The following is a 12,281-nucleotide window of genomic DNA, read 5'->3' on the forward strand; positions in this document are numbered from 1 at the left end:
GTCGTTGGGGTGATGTAAAAAGACATCGTTTACGTGAAGGCGCACGTGTCAGCCAGAGAATGTTTTGCTGTGATCTGATACCCTGAAGCAGCGAAGGAGAGTAAAAGAAGCGAGGGCCTGAGTAACAGCAGAGTTACATCAAATAAGTTCGACGACTGTGGTGATTGTAGTGAAGAGAAAGTAACGGTTAGCGTAATGCACGACTTCTCATTGTTTTGGTAGAGAACGTGCAGATAATTAGTCTCTTGTACGCCAGGAAAGTGAATAGAGCATCGTCATGCTGCTTTACATTAATTCAGATGACAAGCGGTGTGACCATGACGCTTTCGTGGCCTATGAATAAAGTGTGCATAGTAAAAACATGCTGTAAATAAATAACGCAATGACTGGGAAACAATTTTCTACAGCTTTATTATAAACGTTCAGAAGTCTCAAGTATACCTATCTCTAATAATGTTTACGCGTCCATGAGTGTAAGTAAAGGAAGAACATCTTTAAGTACAACTCTATTCACTGGTTGGCAGCCCACGCCTTTGCCAGAATCTCCATAGCCTTGGTGAGACATTCGTCTTGTATCGACGAGAGGGCACCGAGGTGTGGCTGTCGCTGTGATGGTTGCTTGTGCTGTGGACGCTGGTGCTGGTAAGGTGCCTTGTGGTCTCCCGTATGCTGCCCAACTGGAATGGCCATCTCGCCCACGGCTTCGTACAGGCCCACAAAGCTGGCCTGGCACTTGACTCGCAGGGCAGCTCTGCTTACGTCGTGCTGCTTTACTGGGATGATCGCAGAGAGCGTGGTCACCTGGAAGCCGTCCGGGTGCGTGTCGACTTTAGTCCTGACGTCGGCGTCGATCAAGAGACGGTCGTTGACGTACACCGCCAGTTTGGGAGCCGGCCGGGACCGGCTGGAGGTGCAGTTGAGGCGCACGAACTCTCCCACCTGGTAAGACTCCCTGTCGTACGTGATGTGGGGTCTCATGTCACGTTGTTCTGCGCGGAAACACGAAAACGTAAAAAAAAATGTTGCGGTCTGTAAAGGTCATTCTCAGAATTTGATCTATAATTAGTACTGTACCCCTCGGTGGACTTAGAATTTGATGTTATGCACGTGAAAAGGCGAAAGATCCGAAAAGGGGAAAATGGAAGGTGAGGCAATTCAAAAAAAGAAAGACGAAGCAACCGAATGAAAATGGAAAGAAGAACTAGCAGCCCGCTGAACGCTCGAACACGCAAGTAGCTGGTCGTGCTTGCTCTAGGGTTTTGGCCTAAGTTTGTGTAGTGGCTGTGGTTTCTTTGTCTTTATTAGGTGTTCCTACAGTGCTTTTACAGCTAAGTAAGCGCTTTTAGCGCTAGAAAGTTCACTTAGATGCAGTTTTCTTCACCTGGACCAGGGGCTTGCCTCTGGTCTGCTTCACTTCCGCCACAGGAAAGACCAGTGGATCAGTTTCTACGCAACGGCATTCCCGCAGTTCCTGTGGCCCTCGTCCCTAGCAATGACGGCTTTATTCGGATGAAGAATCCGAAAGTGACCCAGGCGGAGCTTAGTGCTGCGACGTCTCACTTTCACAGCATCACAGAGGTCCGCCAGTTCGGCAGAGGTGGTATTCTATGTTTTTCATCTGATCAGCTCTGTGTCCAAGACCTATTGAAGTGCTCGAGTTTCGCGACCAATCCAGTGAGCGCCTTTATTCCCCCGCATCTGGCATGTGTGAAAGGTGTTGTTCGCGGTGTCGATGTTAACTTGACCCCGTCTGAGGTATTAGAGATGTTTGCCGTGACTGGTGCTATTTCCGTTTATAGGTGTGCACGACTAGTAGAGAAGCAGAAGACGCCGACTGAGTCGGTAATTGTAACCTTTGCTGGAGCGAATCTCCCAAGCGAAATCAAGGCATGGCCACTAATATACAGAGTGGAACCGCTATCACCGCAACCACTCCAGTGTACGAAGTGCTGGCGATACGGTCACACTAATAAACGATGCAGGTCAAAACTCAGATGCCGAGTGTGTGGTGACAACCACGAAACAAATTACTGCAAAGCTAAAGAAGAGAAATGTTGTCTCTGCAACGAACAACACTGTGCAGATAATCCTGATTGTTCTGCAAAGTCTCGAGAAATGCAAATTCTTGAAATTATAGGGCGTAGGCGCTGTTCTCGACGAGAAGCCCTAGGGGAAATACAGACTAGAACTCAGGGGTATGCCAGTGTTGCAGCACGACATCTCTCGAAAATAAATGGGTCGATTTCCCTGAATGTAGCGGAGGCCATAGAAAAGGCTCTAGAAAAAGCCATGGAACGACTGACTTCTAACCTTTGCGATTCTCTATCTCAAATTTTGGCTAACCAGATGTCTCGCATATTTGGTACAGCGGGAGAGTCAGGCCTAGTATCCCAACATGTTGAGAGTTCACGACCAATAGCTGACGGTGAATCTGAAACTGCGCCATCATATTATCAGCCCGCAGGATCCTCTGCAATAGGCGTCCACAGCCAAAATTAGGAACTTGAAACCGCACCATCGTATTCTCCGTCTACAGCACCCTCTGCAGTAGATATACAGAGTGTAAGTGAGGACAAAGCTGCATGTACAATAGATTCCGATGACATGGATTTGGACCCTAGGTCCCTGAAGAGATCTAGATCCCCTGTGTCAAGGAAAACTAACTCACCGAAACAAATAAAGAACAAAAAGTATCTGAAAGAAAAGGAGAGCCTTTCAAAGAGGGATTTTTTGAAAGAAAGCATTCTAGAGAAAGCTATAGCGGAATCAGCTCTTTCGAAACCATAGGGTCGCTTAAGATTCTCCATTGGAATTGCCGATCAATCCATTCTGCATCTACGGATTTGGTATACTTGACTTCTAAATTCGCTCCTGATATTATAGCATTACAAGAGACATGGCTATCTGTACATAATTTGTTCCATTTAAATAACTTTCAATCTTTTAGATTAGACCGTCCATCGAGAGGTGGGGGTCTAGCTCTCTTTATTAGTAATAAAATTAGTATGAAAGTCAAATTGTCATACAAACATATGTCGCCAGAATGCGAAATTTTGGCAGTAGACATTACACTGCCCAACTGCACTCCTTTCACCTTAGTTAATATGTATTTTCCGGATGGAGTTCAAGACACACGAAGTTTGGATCTAGCTACAAAATCGTGGTGCAAAGACAAAGTTTTAGTTGGAGACTTTAATTCCCACCACACGAGTTGGGGTTTTAGAACTGATCTTAGTGGGAAACGCTTGTGGGAGTGGACAATGGCTAATGACCTGACGTGCCTCAACGTCAGAACCCCCACATTTATTCGTAATCACTCCAGGTCGGCCTTAGATTTAAGTTTTGTCAGTTCAGCCATTACTACTTCTTCTTGGAAAGCGCTGGACTGTGGCACCAATAGTGACCACTTACCGATAAGTTTTGAAATTTCTTGTCCGATAATTCCATCTTGTTCAAATGTAAGAGTATTTGTAAATTACACTAAATTTAGGAATGACCTGAAGTCAGCACTGGCTTTTCACTCAGAAGAGAGCGATGATAAAAAAGCACTGAAAATAAACGCAGTCATTAAACGATCCTACAAAAGAGCCGAATTTACTGTTGAATCCACAAAAAGAGTATATAGCCGTTGGTGGAATGATGAATGTACAAGAGAGCACCGACGACGTCAGGCAGCTTGGAAGCAGCTCTTACATAATCAATCCCCACAAAACTGGGCCGATTATAAATTCATTGCTGCAGGCTTTAAAAGAATGGTAGCTCAAGCTAAACAAGATTATGACAGAAGACATTATGAATACCTGTCGAAGCCTAAACATATGAAAGCACTGTTCCGATATATGAGAGCTCGGAAAATCTTGCCATCACCAGTTAATGTAGCTTGTGATAATCTGTCGGCACAAGAAATGACCACTACCTTAGAGGCAATCGGTAGAGGTCTGGAAAGCAGATTCACTTCAGTAGTGCCAAACAACTGGCACAAGTCTACGACAAAGTCTGACTTTGAAGAAGTGACACAGACTGAAGTATCCAACGTGATTAAACATTTACCCTGTGCATCTCCTGGCCCAGATGGAACCACAGTACCCATGATTAAAATTCTGTTCAATTTATCGCCTCGAGACGTCGCCAATGTTATTAACTACTCCTTAAAAAACTCATGGGTGCCGCAGGATTGGAGGATCGCAAATGTGATTCCTATACTAAAAAATCTGGGTGGAGGTTTAACAGTCGATAATATCAGACCAATCTCTCTAACATCTAACATGGTCAAACTAGTAGAGAGGGTCCTACATAGCCGAGTAAGTATCTGGATGGCAGAGAATTTAGTAATAAAACCGAACCAAATCGGCTTTCGTAGTTATTTCTCAGTTTGGTGTGCCCATGCTGATTTAGAGACCCGAATACAGCTCGCGCGTAAAAGAATGCAATACGCTGCTTTAGTAACGCTTGACATAGCCAAGGCGTATGACAGTGTGGAGCACTTCATATTGTTAAATACGCTAGAGAGATTGAACTTCCCACAATATTTTATTGAGTGGGTGGCAGAATTCTTAAAATCAAGAGAATTCTACTGCGTCAAGAATGGATGTTCCTCATCTAGATTTAAACAAACGCGCGGAGTTCCCCAAGGAGCAGTCTTATCTCCAATATTATTTAATGCTTTAATGCGCACAATTCCAACAGATCAAGAAGTTACTGTCCACATTTATGCTGATGACATCGCACTCTTTGCTGCTGACTGAGGTATTTACTCATTACAACTTAAATTACAAAGATATATTAACATGTTAGAAATTTGGTTGCAGTCAATGTCGTTATCGTTAAATGTCAACAAAAGCGCGCTCATGGCGTTTCCGCTTGCAAAACCAATTTTAATTTCAATTCTTTATAAACAGGAACCCTACCAGCAAGTAGACTCTATAAAATATTTGGGAATCATTTATAATGACAAACTTAACTGGAGTCCACACATAGAGTATATAACTACCAAAGCGCAGCGGGCTTCAGGCTTACTACACAAGCTAAGTAACCGGAAATATGGGTTACGGAGGCACACCTTGATAACGTTGTACAAGATGTACATGCGCCCCATCATGGAATTCGGCTGCATATTATTCTCGGGTGGCCCTGCTTATAAAACGAAACCTCTAGTTGTCTTGGAGCGAGAAGCACTGCGAATGTGTCTGGGACTCCCTAGATTTGTGGCTATCAACGTACTGTACCAGAAAGCGCGCCTGCCTACACTACTTTGTCGATTTCGAATTTTGACCGTACAAGCATTTTTAAAATTTTATAGCTTACCGGCAAGAAGATCTCAATATGCTTTTATCGCAAACCCAGACGCCTTCTTTCTTGCTCATTGGCCACGGTTTCACACACCGCAGATAATGTTTGTACAAAAAAATCTACAAAGTATAAATGTGAACATTAGAAATGTAATTGAGACTAATGACTCGAATTGTCATGTTATTATTGAGTATGATGATATATTCCCCCAAAACACCAAATTACAATCCCTCAAATTTTTAAATAACATATTATTAGATTACTTGGAGCATGCAGAAACTAAAAATATAATAGCCACAGATGCTTCCGTAAATAATCAAAAGGCAGGTGTAGGCATTGCCTCTGATTTGCTTGACTGGTCCTTTTCAGTGAGACTGCCTGATTTTACTCCAGTTTTTGAAGCGGAGCTCTTGGCGATTATTTTAGCTCTTCGAAAACTTCCATCAAATCAAAACAACGCAGTAATAATGACGGATTCTCTTTCAGTTTGTGCAGCTCTGACAGCTTCAGAGAACTCTCGAATTCTAAGCACATTCAAAACATTAGTACCCCCGCAGTTGAGACTCCTGAGATTACTATGGGTTCCGGGTCACTGTGGATTAAGATTAAATGAATTGGCCGATTCCTTAGCACGAGTCGCACTTGATGGGCCAGTTTTGTCCATACTGCCAGATGTTGAATATATCACGGCTATAAGATATCGAAAATCAGCAATCTCCACTGATACGATAGAAAAAGTAACTACACGGACAGACTATAACCACCTCATGTTTCCATGGCAACCCCACTGGAGTCAGTCCAGAAAGCTCGAAGTCTTAATTACTAAATTTCGATGTCGTGTCCCCCCCCCCCCCCTAAACCTGTATCTACACAGAACTGGTCAGACAAGATCACCCCTCTGCGCATTCTGCGGAGAAATGGAATCACTAGATCATTATTTTTTGTATTGTCGCCGCTACGAGATACTTAGAAAAAGGTTACTAGTTATGCCATTTCGGAAAATAGGCCTTAGATTGACGGCGGAAACGGCGCTAAGCTTTGGCGCCTCAGCTTTGGGACATTGCCACAGGGATGCTTTCAATGCCGTTTGCGATTATATTCAGGCAACCAAGCGTATACCTTTGTGATCTTCAATCAAAAAAAAATTATTTATTACTCCCCAGGGCAGAGTGAAGTAAACGCAGCTGAGTGGTAATCATAACACCTCAAATCTCAAAATTGCTCAACTTGATTTTTTTTGTTTGCTCTTTTTATGTTGTTTTTATTTTTACATTAGTCTTATTACAATACCAATTCATTACACATAGTTAAAACAATCACAGAACAACTGCACTACACTTTCTTGGCCAATCCCCCTGAGTGGGTATGAGCCAACCTCCCAGGGAAACAAAACAAAAGAATGGCCGTCAATGCTTGTAGGAGACCATGACGACGAGGTTGAAGGATCTCAGCAGCAACAAATGTAATGCCACAGCGGTGATAGAATTTGATGATACATTTTCAAAGAGTGCTAAACTATTACCCACCAGATATTTAAAAGGGTTGTTTGAAAACTACCTCAAGAGCGTGCGGATAAATCCAGTAGTAGCCTCACGTGCTTCTGTAACTGACGTGAAGGGTGGAGTGGGAATGTGTTCAAGGGATCTTAGTTGGTCCTTTTATCTTCGCTTGCCCGACTTCACACCAATATTAGAGGTAAAAATAATGACACTTATTCTTGCACTGTCTACCCCCATCACACCTTCTTTTAGTATTGGTGCTAACGGACCCATTTTCCGTGTGCACTGCTCTAACAGCATTTCACTCGTCGAGCTGCCTAGCAGAACTTTATTTGTTTATGCCAAATTATGTGCAAAACGTCCATCTGGTTCGGGATGCAGGTCACACTGGATTAGAAATAAATGAAGCGGCGGACACCCTAGCGGCAGCATCCATTAAACGACCTGTTCTAAATATTCTAAGACCTTCCCGCAATAACACGTTCGCACGATTCAGAATTCATGAGGAACGTACTGTATCCTATGTGCTAAGCGACACGATTTCCCAGCACCTTTGGTATCGGTGGAATAGCTCATAGAGCAGCACAAGACAATTGGAAGCTACGTTAACAAAATCGCGATGCAGACTACCGTCATTACATTTTTACTTACACGGACCTGGATTCGTTCCTTTCTCCCAATGTAACTTTTGTAATGAAGCAGAAACGACCGAGCATTTATTTATGGAATGTCGAAGATACTAAAACATAAGGCAAAGATTTCTGAAACCACCTTTGAAAATAAAGTGACCTTGAGCTTTCTACATTGGCATTGCTCTCCCTGGGGGCGTCAGCACTCGGACACGGCAACAGGGTCCATTACGATGCTGTATTTAATTATTTAAAACAATCAATGTGGATACCAGGTTAATACTATGAGTACATCTAAACATTACCTTTCATTTATCTATTCAATTTAACTTTACAAAGCATTGCATTAAAAGTACTAAAAGTATAACAAATAATTTTGTTTCTCTTTAGAATATCTTTTTTCGCATAGTTTTGCGATTTTTCTCCGGTCTCTTTCTTCTTTTATTATTTCTTTATTTTCCCTCCAAAATTCTACTGTCGTACGCCTCGTGGCTGATCCCACGTGGTGCACCATGGGTTGTGCCATTCTTTCGGAAATAACTATCTTGATTATCACCGGTCAGGTTGTTATGTGCTCACTACAATTTATTATTTGTATGTTCGCCCAATATTGGAGTTCGGCTGCGTCTTGTATTTTGGCGCATCGGTTTTCTCTTGGTTTTCTAAAACGCAAATCATTAGGTTTATGTTTTGAGTTTACTAAGTTTGTCGCAAATAATATTTCACATAAATAATTGCGCCCGTCTTTATTTCCCACATGGTTCTACATCTTAACAGTGCTTAACTTCTTACAGTTATATGCGTCCCCACAAAGGAGTCAGTATGCTTTTATTAATCAGCCCGCAACATTTTTCCCGATCAGTGGTCTAGATTAAGGTGCACAGAATTCATTTTCGCTATTTGGCGATATATTTCCCTAAAAATGCTGTCATTTTTCTAGTAGATACTTAAATGTCTTTTAGAAGGCCATTTCTCAAATTCAGAAATAAACATCGCAATATTGACTGATGCTTCACGTAGTGAAGAAAAGCAGGAGTGGGAATTGCATAATTATCTTGGGAATGGTCTTCAATTAGTTTTCCTGACTTTTTATTTCTCCCGTGAAATTAAAATTGTCCTAGCTTTACGCAAATTGCTGTCTTTACGCAAATCGCCGAGTTCTTCATTACCTGCCCCTAATTTGTCAGATATCTTGGAAGTATTTTAGTTCTAAGACATTTACGTCTTATTCGCATGGTGTAAGTACCAGGTGACAAAAGTGAATGCAGATGCACTCGCAGTATCATCCCATGATAGTCCTACAATTTGTATATGGCGACGTTGACATTCGTCTCTTCGGCGCGATTTGAAAAAAAAATGCCTCGTCAGATTACTTCGCTAAATCTCCTTCGTTAATATCCGAGTTTCTTCGTCTCAATTATCCTAGCAGAAATTGATGGCGCTCCACTAAAAGGGCAGAAATACCAATTACCGGCATATGATGCCAAGGTCCCCCACTGAAATTTTGCATGAACGGGTGTGGTCTGGAGCAGTTAGATTTATGTTTCTATTGCAATGAAAGTGAATCTCTAGATCATTTATTTTTAACATTAAACTTGTTTACAAACCAGAGAAAGCAATTCCTAGGTGAAACCTTCTGACAGATGTGCTTGAATTCATTATTCCTGGTTGCTTTTTTCTTTGGTGCTACTGAACTGGGCTTTATTCACAGGAACGTCCGACCTATCTTAGAGTACACCTCTGTGGCGTTGGACCCACAAACAAAAACTTTGTCCTAATATGCTTGAGATCGTCCAAAACCGCGCATATCGTTTTGTGATGAGCAACTACAACTTCAGTGTCAGTGTCACTGCACTTGAAGATAGGTTAGGGTGAGATTTGTTGGTATTACGTAGAAAACGCTTGAGATTAGAAATGCTATTCAAAATATTTCATGGGTTGATCAAAATAGATAAAGAATCTTACTTTTCAACTCCCTATTTTTTTTTCTAAGAGAACTGACCACCCCATAAAAGTAGGAGAATTTTTTGCAGAACAAACATTCATCGACACCCCCTTTTTTCCGCTCACAATCTCCCAGTGGAATCGGCTCCCACAGAAGGTTGCAGACTGCTGCACTGAAACATCTTTTAGGGACATATTGCTACTGTCATAGCTGCATTTTTATGATCTGTTTGTGTGACCATGTTGTTTATGAATACTTGTTTTTGTGTAAGCGTATTTTACGTTCTGTATTCCCCCCTGCAAGAATGCCTTCAGGTGCTGCTGGTACTTTTTAAATAAATAAATAGACGTCTGTGATGTCGTGTATGATTTTATATGTGAAGAGAAACAAATTTAGCGTTCAGTGTATCTAATTCCAGCTTGTTTTTCAACCATAGGCTTGACATTATTTTCGCTCCTTGATTTGGCCAATGAGTTACTGTGTACGTTATCTTTCTCCAAACATATATGAAATACAAAACAATTTAAATATATGAAACAAGGAACCATTTGTTTCATGGCCGAATTCCGCAGTGGGTTGTGCCAGCTTACTAAGAAACGACCGACCGGGCAACCAACCATGCTTCTCGTCTGCCACGATGGTCTTGTCTTTGTGTGACACAACCGCAATTGTCACGTGCACAATTACCTGCTTTGCGAGGACACATTGCGCAATATGTTAACACGAGTGCGCATCGCTACGCGAAGCTGCACAGTCAGTAATCTGCCAAATGTTTTGCGTAACGTAGGTTCTCACACTGCATAGAAATTGAGTAACCTAATTAAATATATAACGGAAATGGAAACGTTGTTGTCTGCCACGACTCCGGCTGTCTGCAAGAATACTCTAAGGGCAAAATAAATAAATTGGAGGTGCAGTAGCCTCTTGTGTATTGCGCATACATACCAAACACCGCAAGCCTTTTCTCGTCTTGGACCGTGAGAAAAGGGGGAGCATCGGAGCTGGCTTCGCAGCGGTAAGCGCCTGCACTCAGGGCACTCAGGTTCTTCAGGTAGAGGGACGAATAGTTGCTCTGCAGCATCTGCGGTTGCGAAGGTAGAAGATTGATAAGCTCTTTAATTAAAGGAGCATACTCTTGTCGGCATACATGCGAAATGAGCGCACCTGACAAACATTGCAAAGAATTGGCCTTGTTGGCTTAATGATCATTATGTTTAGTGATTGATGTTCGTTCCGTGGAGCAGCATGACCGACGCAGAAATTGTAGATTCGAAGTATGCGTAATCTTTTCACTTGAAGACGTCAATCTGACGTTATCGGAGAACGCGACTCACAGTTTAACACCTGACGACTGGAACGAACGGAAACTCATAAAACTGTAACAAGGAACCCTTCGATCCTACTTGTGTTTTGCTTTCTATTACAGCGCGTGTGGAGGTTCTTAAAAGTTCTCTTTTTATAAGCCACATATTTTGTGAGATGTATGCTTCAGTCTCATCAACTATTTTTCAACGCTCATGTGGCTTTTGTGATGGCCACAACCTGCATTACGTGATGGAAACTTTTTGTGAACGTTCGCAATACACTTAAACCGGAAACGACTCGCTGTTTATGCTGTAATACCATACGATTTCAATTTAACAGTATACATGTGGTTGCCAATACAATATATCTGATAGTAGAAGTCATCCCTGAAGAGAGGGGAAGAAGAAGGGCAACGCTTAAGTAACTGTAAAGATAGTTTTCTGCGGGACATGCCAAATATATACTTACATCCACTGTCACTCCTGTCACGCTGTACATTTCTCCCGGTGGCCTGTTGCGGGGAATAAACGTGTATAATACTTTGTCGTCCTTGAACCACTTGAAGCTGTACAGGGGCAAGCTGCCAAAGTTGTGCGCACAGTTGAGACGCACAGAACCACCCAGGATACCGATTGGTGGCTGGTCTATTGACAGCGGTGTTTCTGCGGAGTGTGGATTGAAAGCATAAACACGTACATGATCAATCAATCGAGAAACTGTGGCAGCATCAAGTTCGCTGGCGCTAGTTGGCGCGCAACTTATGCTTTGCTGGTTCCGGGTGCCTATTTGCGTTTTTTGTTCTCTGGACCCTGTCTCTTTTTTTGACGTAAGAATCAGCTGCTGCGACCACTGCAACATAAGTGCGCCTCTTATTTTCTATGCCCAAGTGTAATGAAATTAAAGGTGTCAGAATTACTGAAAAGTGGCGAGCTTGTATCACCTTGTTGATTTTACTTCTACCGTGTATTCATACACAGCAAGCTTTCTAACTAAACTATGATGCATGAAATACGTTAGGTAAGAGTTTTGTTAGTGCTTGTTGGTCATCGTTTGAAAGCTTTACGTGACGCCTCGTTCTGCTGTGATTTTCGGGCGGCACGCCCACAATTGACATCGTTACGAAAATTACAGCAATCGCCTGATGGTTACGTAGTTCTATCACTGTTTTACAATTTCGCGGATGCTTAGCCGTAACAGTGGAATTCCAATGGAGGTAAGGATGTCAAAACTTTACAGGGCCAAGAATTCGGCGCACATCAGTGCTGTAAAGCCAGTGTAAACAAACATTGCAATACCTACCAAGACATCCCTGCTTATATTGTCTGTGTTTAAGGGTGTGACAACTGTGCCAATTGCGGAAATTTGCTTAAATTTCTTATTTTTGCGACAATATGAGCTAAAACCGTGAAATTCGTTAAAATTGCTGCCTCCCAGCCTCAAAAATTTCCCACTTGCATTAATTTTAGCAAGAAAGGAAGGCCGAGTTGGCTACCTGCAGTTTGGACATTATCATACAATTCAATTCAGACGCATTGACTTCAACCCCAAACACTACCGCGAACGAAAAGAAAAAAAAATGATAGTGCTTTTAGGATTTCTTGGCTTTGTTCTATC

The 12,281-nt window shown here is 42.3% G+C and overlaps 1 protein-coding gene across 1 annotated transcript in view; it reads right to left on the reverse strand.

Annotated features, from left to right (window-relative positions):
- Nucleotides 1–392: 392 nt before the first annotated feature.
- The window catches only part of LOC119184948 (endothelial cell-selective adhesion molecule), a 16,275-nt gene continuing 4,386 nt past the window's right edge, over nt 393–12,281 (reverse strand). Inside the window, exons 4-6 of the mRNA XM_075879650.1 lie at nt 11,136–11,329; nt 10,308–10,443; nt 393–989 (exon numbers count right to left, since the gene is read on the reverse strand). Coding sequence (XP_075735765.1) covers nt 511–989; nt 10,308–10,443; nt 11,136–11,329 — 809 coding nt within the window. The 3' untranslated portion in view covers nt 393–510. The remainder of the gene's footprint in view (nt 990–10,307; nt 10,444–11,135; nt 11,330–12,281) is intronic.

The sequence above is a fragment of the Rhipicephalus microplus genome, chromosome 2 (genome assembly GCF_043290135.1).
Source record: "Rhipicephalus microplus isolate Deutch F79 chromosome 2, USDA_Rmic, whole genome shotgun sequence".
Lineage (NCBI taxonomy): Eukaryota > Metazoa > Arthropoda > Arachnida > Ixodida > Ixodidae > Rhipicephalus > Rhipicephalus microplus.